The sequence below is a fragment of the Astatotilapia calliptera genome, chromosome 20 (assembly GCF_964374335.1).
Source record: "Astatotilapia calliptera chromosome 20, fAstCal68.1, whole genome shotgun sequence".
Classification (NCBI taxonomy): Eukaryota; Metazoa; Chordata; class Actinopteri; order Cichliformes; family Cichlidae; genus Astatotilapia; species Astatotilapia calliptera.
Window position 1 is genome coordinate 10,023,704 of NC_137441.1, and position 20,396 is coordinate 10,044,099.

Genomic DNA, 20,396 nt, shown 5'->3' on the forward strand with positions numbered 1-20,396 from the left:
AATACGATTCCCCCCTTAGAAATACATTTAAACCCAATTTACTGGTAATGTGTAAAATGACAACTATTAAACGTAACGTTTCTAAACGTAACGATGCCCTCTGCTGGCTGCGTTTGTGCCGCTGAAATATTGGCAAGTTAGAAAGAAATCTCTGGTCTCGTAGTTGAAAAGGATGGCAATGTTTGGATTGTTATAACTTGTTGATGTGAGGCGTAGTTTTAAGATGCATGATTTTCAGGAGGTTTAGACAGTCCGATGTTTTCAGGGATAAAGGTTGGTAAATAAGGGCATATTAACCAAAAAACAAACAAGCATGGGAATCAGATCAAGAAGAAGAAGAATTCAACTTGAGAGTATCAAAGAAATAAACAGATGGAGAGAAAGAGATTGGGCTGGAGGGGGTCTCATTCAATTCAACTAGCACATGGCGTTTCCACCTGGTGGTGACCACATTTTTAGCAGGTGTTAAGCCAGCGAAAAGCATCTTTCTAGACTTTGTGTGGTGCATGAAAAGTAGTCACCCGAGGCTATTCCCATACCATGAAATAAAAGGCGTCACTTGTGTCTACGAGCCTCTTTCTCTGTATGCATCGCCAAGACTATGAATGGCCTTGTTATACCACACCTAACAATGTCCAAATATGAAATTCCTTCTTTGTGTTTTCCTGCTCAGTATTTTATTATGGAGCTGAGATGGAGAGATGGAACTTTCAGTTGTGTCTGTCAGGCTGAAGGACATCACGTCTGACACTGTGGTCAGCAGCACAGGAGCACCACAGGGAACTGTGCTGTCCCCTCTTCTCTTCACCCTGTACACCTCTGACTTCTGCTACAACTCTGAATTATGCCACATTCAGAAGTTTGCAGATGACACAGCCATCATGGGGTGTATCTGGGATGATCAGGAAGAGGAGTACAGAAGTCTGGTGAGGAACTTTGTCGCATGGAGTCACACAAACCACCTGCAACTCAACACCTCAAAGACTAAGGAACTGATTGTGGACTTCGGGAGGTCCAGAGAAGGTCCACTGCCGGTTCAGACAGAGGGGGAGGAGGTGGAGGTGGTCAACAAGTACAAGTACCTCGGGCTGTGGGTGGACAATAAACTGGACTGGTCATGCAACACAGAGCACCTGTATAAAAAAGCCCAAAGCCGACTGTACTTCCTCAGGAGGCTGAGGTCTTTTAACATCTGCAGGAAGCTCCTGAGGATGTTTTACCAGTCAGTGGTTGCTGGAGTACTTTTCTAAGCTGTGGTGTGCTGGGGGAGCAGCACAGCAAAGAAGGACTCATGCAGGCTGGAGAAACTGATCAGGAAGGCTGGCTCTGTGGTCGGCATGAAGCTGGACACTCTGGTGACAGTGGCAGAGAAAAGGACACTAAAAAAAACTGCTGGACATTATGGACAATGCTGGGCATCCTCTGCACACGGCCATTAACAACCAGAAGAGTCTGTTCAGTGACAGGTTGCTTCTCCCCAAGACAAGAACTAACAGACTTAAAAACTCCTTTGTCCCACACGCCATCAGACTGTTTAACTCCTCTCTGGAGGGGGGGGGGGAACAGGTGGACAAAGGAGGGGGGAACAACTAAGCTGTAGTGCCTCTTCACCTCACTGTGCAATAGCTTTTGTGCAATACTTTTGTTAATAGTCAATGGTGCAATAGACCTAAATACTTGAAATGTGCAATTCACTTGTATTTTTATTTTTATTCCTATTTATTCTATTTATCCCCTTCATATATTTTATTTATATATGTCTCTGTATTTATATATGTGTGTGTGTGTGTATATATATATAATATTCTGTAACTGTAACTTCTGTCGGTGCTGTGCTTTTGGAAACCGAATTTCCCAGAGGAACCCACCCGAGGGATTAATAAAGTTTTATCTTATCTTATCTCTTATCTTATCTTAAAGGTTCTCAGTCATCCAGGTCATCGTAGTCTAAGGAGCTTGGAAAGAAAAGCGTCTGGACTTCTTTAACCTCCTAGGACCTGGTGTGTAGACATCACATTTTGGGTTGTCTAGAGCACAATACAAAATTTTGCCCAATCAGCCCAAATAACAAAGAGAAATTAAAAATGCATGCCATGAAAGAGTTTGAGTCTTTTTTCCCAGATTTTAAGCCGCATGGGAGGGTTGTCGACCCCCTGTTGATCCTCTACCTAATCACGAGAGCCAAGGTGTGAAAACGGGTGTGGGTCACAATCAGCCAAGGTTTCGGGTGAACCCACAGAGAAACCAGCCCAACCCTATCATGTGATTTACTGAGAAATTTCAGTTGTCTAATTCAGCCAGATAAAATCTTATACATGCTTCAAATAAACTTTAGTACAATCTCAATTTCCAAAAGTTGTGATGCTGTGTAAAATGTGAATAAACCAAAGATCACTTTTGCACATCTTATAAATTCATATTTTATTCACACCAGAACATAAAAATGTGTAAACAGACACATTTTACTGATTTATGAAAATTTTATAGCTCATTTTGCAATTGATGGCCACAACATGTCTGAAAAAAGTTGGAAGAAGGCTAAAAAAAGGCTGAAAAGGTCAGTGGTATTAAAAAGAAGCAACTGGACAAACATTCTGAACTGGAAACAGGTCAGTAACATGAATAGACATAAAAAGAGCATCTTAAAGAGGGAGAGTATCTGGGAAGTAAAGATGGGCAGAAGTTCACCAATCTGCGAAAAACAAAAACTGCATCTAAAAATTGTGGAAAACTTTGAGAGTAATGTTCCTCAATGTAAAGTTGGAAAGATTTTGAATATCTCACCATCTACAGTACATAATATCATTCAAAGATTTCGTGAATATGGCGATCAGGCGACACTGCATTAAAAATGCTATTATAAAATGCAATTAAAAATGTTTTCCCAAAAACACCGATGCCTGGAGGAAATTCTTGATTAAATTGTCAAAAGGACTGCATAGAGTAGGAAAAACATCAAGTTTGGGGGAGCCATAGTCTATTATAGATGCTGAAATAACTTGGAATTGGCACACTGGCCTCGACTAATTCAGAATATAAATTTTCATTGCATTTCATGATATATAGCAACACCTAATGGAGTGTCTGGCATGCAAAGCATAAAATAAAATGTCACTGTTGCTTCATTGGCTCTCATTATCAGGGACTGAACGCTGATGTCATACATCTAATAAATATACAAATTACACAGAGAGGTGCAAAATATGACTTTGTAAATAACTCCCCCCTCCCATCACCCATCTCATACTCAATAGCCAAGCCTCTGTTAGGCTGAGCAGTGATGCTTGGTGTACTCATAAAGTTTCGTTTTACTGCATGACTAAGACGTGAAAGCACAGATATAAAAGCTTAAAACCGCCAGGCTTCTAAATAAAATGCATCAATCAGTCTGATTCAGTGGTCCATGGAAGCATTTTCTTGTTGTCTTAAAATGTCAGACGGCTTATAGACAACATGGCCCTCAACATTTTAACATGTCCACTCCACCTCTCTAAATAATTACAGATTTATTAGGGGTTTGCTGGGCTTTGTTTGCAGAGATACAGCCAGAGGATTCAAATGGTCCAAGAGTTTAATGAACTAGTAGTATAAAAATATTAGTCATTTGTCTGCCCTGTTTCTCCATCTGCTCCCTCGTGGGATTACACTGACGTGACATCTTAAACACCTGCCTCGATACCTTTTACAAAGTCAGTAAAAAAACATTCAATCAACCTTAAGAGCAGGTAAAATATGACTATGCCCTTGAAGAATGGGCCAACTCACATCTTTTTTTTATTGAGACTATAAGTCACCTGTTGATTTATCACAAGAGTGCGACTCTGGATGATGTTGTCGTCCGTAGCAGCAAGAAAAGGTCTGTGTCTGCTGTGCATCATGCAGGAAGTGGGTGGGAAGGGGTTAGGCTACAGCTTCAACTATATAACACCGTTAGGATCAGCAGAGCACGTAGATTTCTCCTTTTCACCCTCTGTGCAAATCAGAGCCACTTCCATCAGCACTGATGAAGTGTAACCATCTTCTCTCCTGGGCCTTTGTGCTTGTGGCCTCAAGCCCACTGCTGGCCCACCCCATTACAGAATCTGCTGAGATGCCGTATCCAGGACCTGGTGAGTGGAAAGTAATATCTTTATTATAGCTGTTATACAAAGTAATTCCCTGTGTCAGTCCCTTGATTAGCATTTTTAGTAATAAAACATAATTTGCAACGATTAATGGCAAGCTAGTCATGTTCTGGGGCCTTGAAGTAATTACTTTAGAGCTGCAGTGTTGAACAATGATTGCTCTGCCAAAGTTCACATGCCAAAGTTCTGCCATCAGAGAGGAGATTGAGTTTTTGTTCAATTATTTCGAATGCTTTATTGTGATTACCAGTGAGAATTAGATTACAAAATGTTCACAGCACGAATCCGTACCTCTCAATGGTGTTCCTACCAACTGTGTGGGCTTGTTTGGTTCTCCTCAGTATCAGCGGAGGACCGAGGAATCAGCAGTCTGGATGACCTGCCTCTCTCTGAGCAGGACGGTACAGGCCCTAGATATTCCACTCTAATATCTGATGAGATCAACAGAGATGGTAAGAAACGTGCATTGACCAAACGTGACTTTACATGACTTAATTTTGCAGAAAAGAGTGTGCTTTAGATGTGGATTCATACACAGTTACATAGTAATATGCTTACTAGAGCACTACTTACTTTTAAAGCTCATTTGCACATTTTGAGCTTCATATACTTCATATGCTGTGTTCTGCTAGAGTAGCTTTGCATTAGTTACAGTTTAAAAATCTTACACTTGGTACAGCCCCTTCATTTATCTACTGCCTGAAAACCCCCCAACTTTAACTCCTCTTCCTCATTTAGGCCCACTTTCTTCTGAGTCGCTGCCCCTTTCAAACAGAGACGAGTGCCTGAGATAACCAAATGAACATATCTATGTACTTTTATGAGATCCCCTTTTTTCACATCATGCAGATCTAAGAGCAGAAAAAATAGTCTGACAATGAGCACACAGGGCCTAAACTTACATAGCACATACAAACCATGGCCGTGTCTAATGTTAGCAACCATCATCATAAGAGTAGAAAAAGTACAGTACATCTGTTTTAAATGAACTCTACTGACATTCCCAGACACACAGCTAAGCTATCAGCATATGTTTACCATGTTTCCTTTTCTCTCAGGTGTCAGAACAACAGGTCTGCTTCCTAGGGGGCTCAAAAGAGAGGTAGGTTTTCAGTGAATGCTATTCCTAAAACATCAAAGTAATGTGAGCAACACCCTGTGACTAATTCACTAAATCGCTTTATCTTGTCTTTCAGGTCCTGTTGGAGAAACAAAGTCTCCTAAATCCTTTCAGCCATGCGCTGGGCATCCGGAAACAGTTCAGGAAGAGAGGAGGGAATTCAGAGTGTTTCTGGAAGTACTGTGTCTAAAACAGTGACTGAAAACAGGCACGAGGCAGGGCTTGCACTGAAAGAAAAAAAAAATCAAACATCTTACACTCACACTGGCACATGCAGCCAAAATAAATAAGAAATACCTCACATGCATAAAGCGCATGTGCAGTCGCACACCCTCACACGCGCATACAGACATACACAAAATGCCCCATCTGTGATTGAAACATATTGCTAAGAGGCTTTAAGATGATTTATTAGGGTTTAGTTAGAACTGTGAAATCCACATATAAAGTCATTGGTTGTCCAATGTATGGCTAAATTTCTTTTAGACGTGAAAGTCAAAGATTATATAGCACTGTTCGTTGAACAGAAATAAAAAAATATTGTAAATAAATCATGTATTTGTCTTTTCTTGGTAAAAGGTGAACCCACTATGCCTTCCGTAAATTAAGAAAAAGGAAACAAAAAGACTTTGCAAAGTTGGTTCTCGAGTTTTCTTCATTTTTTCCTTTTTTTATTATTTTACAGCAGAAAGAATATAAAGCATTCAGAAAACATCTTCCATATTTTAAGGGCAATTCAAAACGTTTTGCATGGCTTCAGCAGCTGAAATCTCTTTTTTTTTTTTTTTTTTAACATATCCATCGAGTCAGTGACGCTTGTACATGCACAATTACAAAAATAAAACTTACAAACAAGAGAAGGGGAGAAAAAGGAGGAAAGCAAAACACATTAGGAGAACCAAGAGGACATGAAACTTTTAAAGATAGGGGTTGGGAGCGGAGAAAAATTGGGTCACATAACAGGGAAAGACAGAGAGAAAGACAGCTATAGAGGAGAGGAAAATAGATCTAACACTAGTTCACATGCAAAGTGTCGAGGACCCATGGCTTTCTATCAAAGCAGGGCCTTTTTTTTTTCTTCTCAGTTTGGAATTGATGAAAACGTGCAGTTCGGTAAAGGGTGCCATATAATTGCTGTCCATAAACTACTGAATGCTTGTCTTGCAATACTGGCATTTGCATAAGAGTAAGTCGACTACATGTGTCCAATCATTTTAAACTTTGCTAGGTCTATAAGGTCTCCACAAAATAGTTCTTTATTGCTCTGTGTCAACAAGTGGAATATACTGTAAATCTGTTTGTGTTCTGTTGTCCTGATGTGCCTACCTTTCTCTGGTTGGGGTGCTTCGGAAAAAGAAGAGGAGGAAAGGCAGATTCTCAGGTCAATTCACAGAACATCTCGAAATTAGTAATACTGTCAGCTAACCTGCCGTCCCATTCACAAATGGCAGTAAAAACAAGATTTAAGCTTTTCATACAGCTACACTCTTAATCATAAATACCCTCTACACTGTCACCTAAATGAATTATAAAGGCCTAAAGAAGTGGCCAAAGTTACACAATAATATGACAGCTTTCTACGAAAAAGCGTCAAATCATTTATCTTAAAGACATATACATAAACAACCATCATTTCAGGGCTCTAGTACTGTGTGTACTGAGGTTATTTTGAGGAAACTGTTCATACACTACAGCAAGCCGTGTTAAAGATTTCACTCTTGCACTGTTGAACCTGTTTGTCTGCTAGAAGGGGTTTTGAATTTCAGCTTCTCTTGCTGTGAATCACATGTCCTGCTCTGTTTCCTCCTCCCCGTTTTGGCACCCTGAGTAAAATACAGAAGGGAGGTGAACCAGTCCCTCAGTCTGGGTAAAAATAAATAAATAATAACAATGCTGCCTTCACCACTCAATGTACAAGTGAAATTGACACCTGACATGTCAGCATGTGTGCTGTGCGGTGTCTTGTGCGTGTGTTTGTGTGTACCGTGTGTCACTTAGTTGCTATATATACTGTCACAATGTCTCTACCCTTGTCCTTTTGTCTTATTTGAAGTTGGGAATCTACTGATTAAAAAGGATTTTAAAAAACAAAAACAAAACAAAAAGTTAGAGCTTGTCTAAAAACAATCCCGTCCTCATGCTTTGCCATGAAATCATCAGTAGCTACTGAGTATTGATCACTGGCTCAATTAGTAGGTTTGCCCTTCAGTCACATGCCCTCTGTCTTTCTGAGTTCTGTGACACCTCAAACCAATGTTCATTGCTTTACAGAACAGTAAGTCCTTTAACAAGTCTATCTGACTACCGATTCTAGGAAAATAAGCATGCTTTAGGTGCACTTCTGTCACCCAGTTAACTATTTTACCCATGCAAGCATAATAAATCCTTCTCCTTTTTGCCGCAACATTGCATTGGCTACGCATTCTAACCACAGACTAGAGGATGAATGCAAGGCAACAAACTCCAGTAGTGGCATTTCTAAATGTGGTTTTTAACAAGCTGTTCCAACAAAAAATGGAAAAGAAGACAAAAACAAAGAAAGAAAAAAGCTAGCATGTTGACAAGCTTGAGTGCTGTATTATAAGTGTTGTGTGCAGGCATATAATTGTGGCTTTGGTGAGTGGAATGGTATAACAGTGGCGATCGTGTGTATTTATGTGGAAGATAGAGCACTGTCTGTGGGTGACCGCGTTCTCTCACATCAACCTCAGATACAATGCAAGTATTCTGAAACTGGATTACTGTTTTTAGGATATGAATATAGGCACTTCCTACATAAACACTCTGGAAATTACGTTTACATATCAGGTGACTGGAAAAACAACAGCAAAAAACAAACAATTAAAAAAACAGTGACTCAAGTAAATAAATTGGAAAAATACACATTTGGCTTAATTATAATTTAACAAACATGACAACAGTTCACTAAACAAAACTCAAGTTTTCCAGTGGCACTTGGCTGAATAATCACGTATCAATACTTGGATACAGGATAGACTTTATGGTGGTAATATATAATAGGGATTAAACAGCAGCCAACAGGCACCTCTGAACCAGCAGCTTTACTGTTGTTATCTCTCAAATTGTTCCTCCATCCCAATTACATTTTCTCTGCTATACTGTCATTTTATAAATAACCCGATGCACAAAATGCATCTTATCTTTCATAATTACAAATGGCACTAGTGCACTGGTTTGCACTTTAGTTTCTGCAGTTGTTTGGACTCTGTAGTGAGGACAGTGACTACTTTCAGTGCCATCCTTCTGTTTAGAATCATTTTAGCACCTTTGACTGCTGGCACAGTTCATTTTGCAAACTTGTTTTCAGCTGCTTGGCAAAGAAATGTGGTCATGGACATAATGCTACATGTGGTTTTTAACTAAACGCGTTTTTCTGACATGGAATACAACATATACATTTAGACTCTGGCAGCCTTGATCCAGTGCTTTTAACCGAAACACCGTACAGAGAAACACCCGTCACTACTCGACTACGAGGAACAACTCTGAATTCTCCAAGTGTCGGTCGATGCAGCACATTGTAAATTAAAGTTTGCATGTTTACTCCCATCTTTTTCAGGGACAGAGTAACAATGTGAATTGTTTTATATGTCCACCACGGGCAAGGCTGCCATTTAACAATCTTAAAGATCAGATAATACCTCAGCAATGAGAAATCAGCACATTCCATTTGCAATGACAACAAAAAAAGTAACTCAACTTTGTTACGGTGTGTTCGGTGATTGATAAATGCTCTATTTATCTGTAGAAATGGTGCACGCGTGACAGACTTAAATTCTTTCAGCACGAATATGACTTTCTTTGCAAACTGTGTACCTTAACGTTTTTGCGATCCTCTGCCAGTTTTGATGTGATGATCTTCAGTGCTAGTGTGTATTTCACTGGATGATTATCTGTTCTGCAAAAATTAACTTAATTTTCTTCTTAAGCTATATAGCATTCACATACCTTGGCACCATTGGCAAAAGGTTCTTGGTAGCCCAAAAGAAAGAAATGAAAATAAAATAAAATAAACACAACCATACTTGTTTTAAGATAATTTTGAAGACTTCTCCTAACACTAAATACAGTATTTTTTATTTTTTCATATTGCAATAATATCATGCTTTAGCAAAATGTTCTTCTCAAGAACAATCAAAATAAAATAAAATACTCTAATAGTGAAATAGTTTTAATTTTACAGAGCATAGCCACTACTGCTTTTGTTGTTTTTTTCCCTTTTGACTCTGTTCATACTTTTCATGCACATAGCTCATTTTTATCCCAGGTATTTACACTATATACAAACAATACAACCATACTTCTTAGGCATTCAAACGAAACTATACAAATATTCTGTTTTTGTCTCTTACCTGTTTTTGACCCATTTTAATGAATAAAATAATATATTTCTAAAATACAATCCCCCTTGGGTACATGTTTTTTTTTTAATCCCTACGTACTTTCAGCCTTCTTTATATACAGAAATCGCTCAATTGTCAAAAATATGGATTTGTCAAACCCCTATTTTGGGACAAGCTTAGGGACCCCTCAAAGAATCTCTAAGACGTCAAGGCAATGTATGTGATCTTCCCCTCAAAAACCTTCACAGGCTCTGAAGTTCACTTCAAAAAAACAGTAATAACCTGCATGACCATAACCATTACAACACAAAATAAGCCAGGTTTTTTTCCACTTTGTAGGTTTCGAAGAAGCAATCAAACCAACAAGGCAAACCAAAATGAAATACAAAGAAATCAGACAATACAGGGATAGCTTCATCAATGAAATGTTGGAATTCATAGAGAAGAGTACAGATATGTGGACCAATAGAGTGGAAACAAAACCAAAACCAGAGGATAGGCTGAAAGACTAGACCAAAGCACACAAGCAAAGACTTTTCTTGCCAAGAAGTCATGCATTTTTTTCCTGGTAGGATTTAACAACATATAGCCTGAAGATACAGATCACCAATACATTGGACATGATGGAAGAAATACATTGGACAGTGTGGAACAATTCAAGTAATAAAGTGACAATATATATATGATAAAGCATAGTTGTTGTTTTTTTAAAGAAATCTTAAAACAAATATTTGATCCCCCATCTGCTTCAGTATGGTAAGCCCCCAACTACATTCATTTGTAGCTCCACCTGTGTGGGTAGACTGGTGGGGTAGAGCACAGTGGGACAGGAGGAATTGTTGGGCTAAGCTGAATATTAATCTACAGCAGTGGATAGAAGTGGGCGTGTGGGTTATTAATATAGTTGGTAAAAAAAAATCCCTTCTTCAAATGAATTGTTTGGTCACTTAAAAAATTATGAAATACAATTAGAGCTCAGAGTATTTCGGCATGGTCTCTCTGTCCTCTGAGATCTTCTGCAGCAGCCACAGTTTACACCTCTTGTCCCGCGTTTGCTTCCTTCACTGTCCAAATCCTCTTCATATTCAAAAAAAGACAAAGCAATCCATGAAAAAGTGCAAAAAATGCCAAGAAGCTAATGTTCTGCACCCCCACCCCTACCCTTTTAGTTTATAATCCTGTAGAAGTTGCCACTCTCCAACCAAAATCAAGTCAGTGGAAAGAATAGATATGTGAAAAAAATGCTGTTGTATATGTAATCGCAGTTGAACCAGTAACACTGCAGTAGTAGTAATAATTGCAGTGCTTGCATTGGTGGTGTTTCTTTTTTTTTTTTTCTCTCAGTTTCTCTTGTAAAATGTCTCGGGTACAAACAAAAAAGAAAAGAGGAGTCAGGAGAGTGATGTCACATCGCAAGGGAGCTCTTCTGAGGGGTCTCATGTTCCCTGGCCCTTTTCAATTCTTTCACCCTGGAACACAGAAAAAAACAAAGTGTCCATGAATGCAACAGCCATGATTTGAGTTTACTAAGTCACATACACATAAAAATATCAAACCAGCCCAGTAGTAGGAAGTACAGCCCATCTGTGAAAGGAAATGCTGGTCAGAATGCTTTCACTTTGTAATGAACAAAAGGAACTGTTATAGCATAATTACAGAGTCATTACTAGTAAAAACAAAATATTTAGAAGTGGGATTAAATGTGACAAAATAAATACAGATACATAAACAGTATTATCACAATATTGTTAATAATAATTACAGTTTTTCTCAGCTAATCTACCAGTATGTGGTATTCTGACAGATAGAATTATTGCTCAGTATCATTATGCCTAAAATCCATGCATTATTACACTAGATTTTATGAACAATAGCAGATTAAACAAAGTTAAACTTTCCACAAAGGACTGATTCATTATCAGTCAAGTAGTGCCTGTTACAACAATTAGCTTTACCGTAAAGGCTAACTTTATGGTAAACAACCACCACTTTGTAATGGATTTAGACTAGCTCTGAGAAGACCAATACTACAACATGTATGTATTGAAGAGAAGCAGACTGTGATGCTGCATGATTAGATGCAGTGGTGGATCTTGTCATGCTGAGCTGGTATACTGCCTGGAGGTATGGATCCATTAAAGCTTTGTGTTGTTGTCCTGGTGTTAGAAATAAACTATTTTATATTATATGTGTGGGGGTTTTTTGTTTTCTGTAACGGCTTCAAACCTATATCACAGTACAGAGGACACACTTGCAATAACAGGTGGTAACATTAACAATCTAATCTGCTCTAAAAGCATGGTAACCTAGTTTTGAACAACATACAACTAATCCAAAAAAGAGTAAACACATGTAATCTTAATGTCTCAGAATCAGAGGTTAAGTTATGCATACAATATTTGCACCATTTCCCCATTTAGGTGAATCTTTTAGTACACTATTGGCTTATTTATTGGTTTGTCTTGATGATTCAGTGGGCATAACACAGCTTCACACAGTTTTAGTAAACAGAAGTTAGAGAGGGGTTAAATCCCCTCGCGGTCTGTCGAGTGGCTAGAAACATTGCACACAGTCAGCCAGCCAGACAGACAGCTACTTGAGAAACACCAGGCCCATAGCATGCCTAAAGGTATAAAAGCAAGGCCCATAGTTGTCACCACTTGTCATGCAGCAGAATAAAAGATGGTTGAGAAAAAGCCTCCTGTTCTCTCAAACTGCATAACCACAAAAAGCTGAAAAGAAAAAAAACATAAACAAAAAGTAATTTCCAAGGAGAGAAAGACAGAGATAAAGAGAGTCAAAGTAGTATCTGTTAAGTGTTTCTGTGATTTTGTCATTCATAAGCAAGTTGTTAGTTTGATATGTTCTGCTCTAAATCTGAGCTTCTCAGTCCACCTGTGGCTCCAGTCGGCAGCCTTCATGCAAGCAGGCATCAAGCAATAGTGATGGATAATGAGGAAGGGTGGGTAAGGTGGTGGGAGAGAAAGAGCAAAAGAGAAAATGGGCGAGGAAAGGAGGGAGAGAATGCGAATGCTGAGACCTCAGGAGGAGATAATTGTATTATTAAAGAGTGAGACATAACAGGAAGTAAGAGAGAAAGAGGCATACGGAATAAACAGCGAGAAGGAGAGAAAGCGAGAGAGAGAGAGAGAGAGAGAGAGAAAGAGAGGCACGAACTGAGTTGCTGAGGCTGCACTCACCCGCTTGAACAGTCTATGGTCCATCAAGGGGCTTGGCATAAACAGCAAAACAATACCAGACAGCTATTAGCACACAGTAGGTACTGTGAAGGAGGGGGCGAGAACGGGTGGGGGCCAGGTATAGTGAGGGGAAGGGAGGTGGAGCTTAGGTGTTGGGGACATTTCTAACTACCCATTTATTTTCCACAAAAATAAAATCATTACACAGAGTTAAAAAAAATAATCTAGAGATGGATGAAAACATGGCAGCAATTTCTACAATGACTAACTGATCATCTCAATGAGATATTAATCTTTTAGGCCAACCGCTGCAGTAAATCTGACAGTGAACTCTATCTAGCCTATGTATAAATGAGTATGTTATCGTGTGTTTGAGACAGTGACAGAGCCTACCTGTGGCGACAACGTCGTAGGAACCTCATAATCTTCCTGGCAGCCTGATCCTGCCTCTTTGTGAGCAGACTACTTCTATGAAACACCAGACAGACAACAGCGTCTCACTGTCCGGAAAAGCATCTTTTGCAGAGCCATAGTTTAACTTTTATCTTTCACTGAAACTCTAAAAGGTGCCCATTTAAAACACACTACAATTAATAAACTGAAAATGACTATGAGTCATCTCCAAAGTGCTTAGACTTCTCTCATTAAAAGGGTATTTTCACAAAGTCAAGTCCAATAAATCAAGAACATCATTTTGTATAATGTAGTTTAACAAAGCGGTCGCTTCATTAATATAATGTCTCAGCTTCAGAATGAATAGATTCGAGTGATTCAGTTAATTCAGTACGTGGATGAACGTCTACCTTAGTTTGTGCTGCACCAGAGCAGCAGCAGCCCCGCGGTGGTGTGGCTTCAGCCTGCCAAACTCCTTGTAGCTGCGGTAGTATTGCTGAATGAGCACGGCAGCCCTCTTGCTCTGCTGGAACTTCTTCTGTTCGTGGTAGCTGCGGAATTTACTCTGGATAAGGATGGCGGCCTGCGTCATCTTCTTATAAAGTGCATACTGCCGACATGAACAAAGCAATACGTTACTGCTGACGAACAGTGCTATGGCTTCACACTGTGGAAGAACACAACCAACAAGTGTGGCGATTACATCAGCTGATGGCAATGAGAACATTTTACCTTCAAGGCTATCCATGTTAGCTTGTAGATGGGAAAAGGGAAAGATAATGAATGAAGTACTGAGACGTAAACGCTGATGTAGATTTGGCTATGTTTTGAAAACTTCAGACATTACGCACTATGGTGCCTACCTGTTTGTACTTCTTGTAACAACGTTGTATAACAGCAGCAGCTACCTCTTGTTGCTCTCTGAGCGGCCGCCCCTGTTGGAGAGTAAAGTGGTATAGGTCAGAAGTTTAAACAGAGCCCATTTTTGCCACAGAGGATATTAGTGGCTCTGTGTCCCTGAGGTCTCCTGGTGACATGGTTCACTAGCATGTGAATGCCACCCTGGAATAAATCCACGCCTGGTGGACCAGACCCACGTGAAAATTGGGGAGGTTTTCGAGAAAGAGAGAGAGAGGGAGACAGAGAGACAAAGGTCCACCTCTGCATCAGCTGGCAGATGGGCACAACAGACGACTGTGAACGACAGTGAACAGTTTGTCATACGAAAACTTATTAAAAGTAGCTATGGGGAGGGTAAGGAGTTGAGGAATGGGATCGGGCAAGGGGAAAAGGACTGGTGTTTTGATAGCTAGTTTAAAACAGGCAGTAGCAGGCTCCATACGTCTAACTTAGAGAGAGAGACAGAGACAAAGAGGAAGTAGGAGAGCATTAGCGTAATTGTGTCTAAGTGCAGCAGGGACACAAGGGACAGTGCAGTCGTTCTTCTAAGCAAGGCCATGCTCTGCTCAAGCCACACCTTTCCCATGCTGAAACCACAGGGACATATTTGTATATTTTTCTGTATATGTTGTAATGCGTATATTAGCAGAAGAACAGAGAATGACACAAAGATAGATATTAACCATGATTAGAAACAGTACATCTCAAGAAAAAAAAATACATGAAATCAACCACATCAAAAATCTTGCCCTTTACTACAACAAAGTACCATATGGAGTCAAACAAAAACAAAGTGAACTCTTCAACATCTGGCCTGAAACCAAAAACAGTTTCATCTATTTCACACCAGTCCACAGCTTATGGCACCAGAGCACCGGGGCCTGTACCTTGTACTTGCGGAAGGCAGTTTGGACTAGGCGGGCCGCCTCATATAGCTCTCTCTGCTCTGGATCCGACAGAGTCAGCTGGGCCAGGTCTCGCTCCACTTTGCTGTTGGAGGCATTGATGAACTCACTCCAGTCAGCTGGGGAAGGAAGTGTTGACCTTTCCAGGGGGCCCTCTCTCAACGGAGACCCTCCGGGGCTCAAACTGGGGTTAGATGATGGGGTCAGGGGTTCATTATACAGAGATCTGAGGAAGGATAATGACACATATCTTCTCTTCAATTCTATATATTCTACAGTTTACATTAAGTCTAAAAGAAAGGAAAATATTTACCATTTTTACACTGCGTTACAGCTTGCAGCTTTATAAAGCAATTTGACAACTAACAATATAACTCCTTGCAAACTCACAGCCAGTACACAAACATCTGACACTGCACCTTTCAAATCAGACAGTGCCTCTCTTTAGCTTGACATCCCATTCCTTTACACTTTCGGTTAATCCTTTATAGTATTATGTTTAAAGCTAGTACATTAAACTTAAACTTAAAGTTATTCTAAAAGCCATATATGTACAAATGTGTTCTCTTGAGCTGTCTATCTATTAAAGCACATTAAATCAGGTACCTTTAGACAAAGCACAGAAAAAAAGAGAAAATATTCAAACAGGTGGGAGGGCATACTAGATATGCAATATACTGGATACTGCATATCCAGTTGGCTATATTTATATCTATTCCTTGCACCACGGTGAATCTTACCGTAGATGTATGATGCTTGGCAGCTGTTCTACGTCTCCCAGGTAGTTGGCCAGCCAGTTCATGGTGTTGCTGACCCCTGATGTGTCTAAGGGCACAGAGTCTGCAGCGGTGAAGTTCTCCCTTTTGATTCTCTCTGGCGTTGCTTCAATTATGTGCTCAGCCAGAGTCATCATATTTACCTGTTTTATTAAGAAAAAAAAAAGAAAACCCGTGAGGAGTCAGTGTATTTTTTACTATATATACAGTTTGAGAGACTACCTATTATGTTTTACTATGGTGTAGTCATGCAAATTTAATTGTTTGGTGCTGCGACAATAATGCGGATTCGAGAGGGGAAACAGAAAGGAGAGAGGGATAAAAATGATGACAGCGATATTTCTGGAGGGTAAAAATAACACTTCATTTGTAAGAGGAGTAGTTAGACTGAATCCCTGGAACAATTCCTTGGCTATTGAAGTGGATCAATAAAGAGAGTTTATTATGCAGTGACGGGCATCGACAGAATGCCAGGCCTGGTGTATTCTGCCTGCTGAATGCAGGAGGCCAGAAAAAAAAACTTACAAAAAGAAAATGGTGGTTGTTAGTGGTAGGTTATAATGCTGCAAAGCTTTCTTTAATGATGATTGTGTATCTGTATTGTATGTCACCCTATCAAAGTGGTGCCACACCCTGACACGTGGTTTTACGCAAGTTTGCAAATGTTCTTTTTACTTTTATTTGAAATTTTATTTTAAAATGTTTTCTGAATTCATAAGATCTGCTAGAACTGAAACTTTTCTGCCAAATGTTACTTACTAAATGTGATGTGCCTTGTATTTGATATTGTATCAGATGGTACATCATTTCTGCTGTAGAATCTTTAGCAGCACCATCAATTGGCTCATACCAATTGACTGGTAATACTTGCCATGCTCTACACAATCAGCTGACCACATTGAATGTTTTTTTTTTAAATTATTACTCTCACCTGCAGGTCATCCATCTGTGTGAGGCAGTCCTGGTTCTCTAGATCCTCCCGATATGATAGCAGCTCTGAATCAGCCATTTCACTTTCTGACATCACTAGCATCCCTAACTGTTCCCGCTGCCGTAACCGATTGGCCAGTTTCTCCTTCCCCAAGCTGCTGCCTCCACTGACACCCAGCGCCTTCCTTCCCAAGTTGCTGCTGCTGGAGAAACTCTCTCTGGAGGTCCATCTTGTTGTCCCTGTGCTGCCTCCAGTAGACAGTCCTTTGTCTGAGCTCAGGACTTCTGAGGACAGGCTCTTAGTGCTCGAGGATAGCTTGTGCAGCTGTTGCTGCTCCAGGCTCAAAGGAACAGACATGGCCTTGTCAGGCCGAGTTTGAAACAGTTCTGGGTTGGGTTTATGTTTTTTAGCTAGTGGGAGGTCTCTTTGGCCCTCGCTGCTGTAGTAGTTGGAGGGTTCTGACCTTGGTCTTCTCAAGTCTGCAAAAAAAAGAAAAGAAAAACACACAACACGTAACAATTAGCTGCAGAGCACACTAATAAACATTTTGTTTGTTATAAGCTGTTTTCACACATGCACTGCAGCTCGCTGGTAAAAAGTCAGTGTGATGCTAAGTGAAGAGTAAGTGGGCAACATATTTTCTGACTCCTGCACACTCTATCCAGGAATCACTACGAACTAAATCAAGCAAAGTATGTCCGACAGCGAGAACGTATCTCAAGCAGACTGTTTCCTGTTCTCAGCTACATTGAGACGGGGCAACTTTGGACAATGCTCTGATCTGATTAATGTGTGAAAATGGCAACAGAATATCAGAAAATAAAGCATCTCACAGTCAGTGACTTTTCTTCCATTCTGCTAACCTGGATTGAGGCTGGTAGTGCTGGGTGTGGTTGTTGTGGTAGCAGGACATCCTTTCTTGCCACTTGGTGCTACTACACTGGTGTTTGCCCAGCTGACCATCCAGCTGTCTGTGGTGGGGGCATCAGGGGCTGGGGAAAAAGACATGCGAGTTGTAGGTGGTAGAGGGGCTGGCGGTTGCTGCTCTTCCCTCTGTAACTGCTCCAGACACTCTGCCAATTTGGTATGGCCACGTGAGCGGGCGATTGACAGGGGTAAGCGGCCCAGAGAATCTGGGATAGCTAGGGCACGTCTGTCCCATTTGTACAGTACCACCGCTGCCTCCAGGTGACCCAGCGCACAGGCCCACATCTAGATAAAATACAGATGGACACAAAAAAGCAGAAAAAGCAAAAATGAGCTAATCTGTACCACAAGCCAGGGTTATCTTCATTTTTGTTTGCATTGTCTTATGTTAAATTCAGTTCCCTTACCAGAGGTGTGCACGAGAAGTGATCCACATTGAGAGGGTCCACTTCTAACTCCAAATCAATGCTATCAGCATGCTTTGTACTGGTTGGTAAAAAAGGAAACAATTAGCATCTCACTTCTGTTTTAATGTGCACATCAATTACAGAACAAAGCGCCATTGCCCAGTACTAGAGAATTATGTTCTTACCGCCACTTGATGAGTGTCTGGATGAGGGTGGCGTAGCCCTGGCCTGCAGCCAGATGAAGAAGTGTCATGCCTCTGAAGGTCTTGGAGTGGATTAAATGCTTGGACTTGGCCCAGCAAGCTCTGCTCATCATCTTCTCGCAGACCACCACAACACGGCTCTCAAAGGAGCTGCTGGCTTGCGTTTGGCCAGATACACACTCAAAGACACAAAACAGCAGATCGTTATTGGTTGCTGCATATACTGTTTGTACGGTTGCTGTCCATGGTGACAAGCACAGTGACTGTCATTCAGCACAACACAAGGGGTATGATGTGGCTCTTTACCTGTGACTGGTTATTGTTGCCTCCACCGCCAGCTCCTCCACCACCTCCTCCACCACCACCTCCTCCTCCCCCTCCCCCTCCTCCCCCGGTTCCTCCCCCAGCTCCACCACTCCCTGCACCGCTCGTTTGCTGGTGGCTGGCCATCTCTGCCATCCTCCTCTCCATCTGCTCCAAGCGCTCCAGGATAGACATTCTGAACTGGTTATCTGGGCAAAGAGAAAGACACAGAAAAACACATTGGCATACAATGAGGATCTGGTGTGAGAAAAAGAAAAAGATGTCTTGTGTTTGCTCGTACAAGCACAAACAACCCTGTATCCTGATAAGCCAAACGATCGCACAGTATGCACCACAGCTGCACCAGTATGTTACTCTGAGGAGCACTAGAACTGTCGCAGTGACTTGGGGCTAATCATCGTCAGGCATACAATCAACCATTTAAAAACGAATGCACTAATGCCTACTTTTGAGGTGCTGTAAAGCTGAGGGAAAGGTAATTACTTTCAGCTATAATGCAAGACCTTAGGATCATTATTTATCACTCCGGAATGTAAGTGAAAACAAGTGCATCCATCATTCACTTCATCAAAACAATTGGCTTTACTAAAATAATCTGTAAAGCCTATCAATCACTCCTTAATGGCTTCCATCACTAAACTCCTGCTGCCATCTTTCTCACATCACTCAAACACCACTCCAGCAAACTAAAACAGGTTGAAAGATTGGCCAGAGAGCAGGGCCATTTTAAATTTGAACCACTCTTCCTCAGAGGGATTCAGACAAGGGGGGGGGGGGGGGTGTACAGCTGGCATTCAACAGCTGATTAAGTATAGCCCATTATGGCCCTGAAGTCCCAGCCTTCCCCTCTACCATCAGCTTGTATGGCAGGAGAACTAAGAAAATGACAGTATAGAATCAATCACAACTTGCACCCATGCACAGAGTCCTTTAAAAGACAAATATCCCATAAATCTGAATGGACAGAGGTGCTTTAGACTTGAGAATGTTTACAGGCTTTTTTAGAGACTGTTTCTGATACAGGCTGGTTGTTATGGCGTGGTTGTCCTGTGCATATTTTCAGGCTTGCAACAAGATACTTTCTATGTCAGAAACACACTGTATAATTCAAGAGCTAAGACAGGAAAGGACAGAGCGAATGACTTATAAGGACTATTTAAACTGAAGCAAACCCAAAAGATAAAACAGAGCGTAATTGGAAAGTTAAGTTGACTGTAATATTGTCAGGTTGGTTTTGATCACTGCAAAAAATGCATCTCAGTAGTTATTAATAAAAAGCCAACCCACTGGAATTGGAACCTGGTGCCATATGTTACTTCAAGATTAAAAGACACACTCGTTGCTAAAACTCACTAACTCACATGCCAACTAACAGCAAGTGCTTGTACACACATACATGCACACGCGCACACACACACACTAACATAGCATGTTGGGTACAGACAGTGGATTGGGATGTGCACAGAGAGCCCACTGCAGCAGGGAGTATAGAAGACTGCATTAGCATTCCCCATTTAGCCACTATGAGGCCGTTTCTGTGGCAACCTGCTGCCGACTGGTAACTAGGCGACAGGAACATGGCTGTGTGTATATGGTCTGCCTGTGTGCTATTGGCTTATTGATGAAGGGGAGGATAAGGACTCAGAACACCGGCAAAAAAATGGGGAGAGAGGCGAACAATGAAAAAATTGTTTGCCTCTTTTTCTTGTGTACTTGGCCTACTCTCAGTGTTGATGCCGTAGGTAAGGACCTAATGACTCTAAGTGGGAAGCCTTCACAGCACGACCTGATGACATTTGCGTTTTACGGTATCTTGGCAGTC

The 20,396-nt window shown here is 40.9% G+C and overlaps 2 protein-coding genes across 2 annotated transcripts in view; one reads left to right on the top strand and one right to left on the bottom strand.

The window, feature by feature from the left end:
• Positions 1 to 3,953: 3,953 nt before the first annotated feature.
• LOC145422844 (urotensin-2-like) lies at positions 3,954 to 5,795 on the top strand. Its single transcript, XM_080294706.1, has 4 exons — positions 3,954 to 4,109; positions 4,466 to 4,576; positions 5,183 to 5,226; positions 5,321 to 5,795. Exons 1-4 carry the CDS (start codon positions 4,004 to 4,006, stop codon positions 5,432 to 5,434), a joined length of 375 nt encoding a protein of 124 aa, XP_080150832.1. The 5' UTR covers positions 3,954 to 4,003; the 3' UTR covers positions 5,435 to 5,795.
• A 90-nt stretch (positions 5,796 to 5,885) lies between these two features.
• camta1a (calmodulin binding transcription activator 1a) overlaps positions 5,886 to 20,396 on the bottom strand; it is a 289,743-nt gene continuing 275,232 nt past the window's right edge. Inside the window, exons 11-23 of the mRNA XM_080294705.1 lie at positions 18,676 to 18,762; positions 18,557 to 18,627; positions 18,233 to 18,429; positions 18,048 to 18,126; positions 17,577 to 17,925; positions 16,714 to 17,192; positions 15,747 to 15,925; positions 14,989 to 15,232; positions 14,065 to 14,136; positions 13,612 to 13,811; positions 13,202 to 13,276; positions 12,809 to 12,839; positions 5,886 to 11,077 (exon numbers count right to left, since the gene is read on the bottom strand). Of these exons, the coding sequence (XP_080150831.1) occupies positions 11,045 to 11,077; positions 12,809 to 12,839; positions 13,202 to 13,276; positions 13,612 to 13,811; positions 14,065 to 14,136; positions 14,989 to 15,232; positions 15,747 to 15,925; positions 16,714 to 17,192; positions 17,577 to 17,925; positions 18,048 to 18,126; positions 18,233 to 18,429; positions 18,557 to 18,627; positions 18,676 to 18,762 (2,096 nt within the window). The 3' untranslated portion in view covers positions 5,886 to 11,044. The remainder of the gene's footprint in view (positions 11,078 to 12,808; positions 12,840 to 13,201; positions 13,277 to 13,611; positions 13,812 to 14,064; positions 14,137 to 14,988; positions 15,233 to 15,746; positions 15,926 to 16,713; positions 17,193 to 17,576; positions 17,926 to 18,047; positions 18,127 to 18,232; positions 18,430 to 18,556; positions 18,628 to 18,675; positions 18,763 to 20,396) is intronic.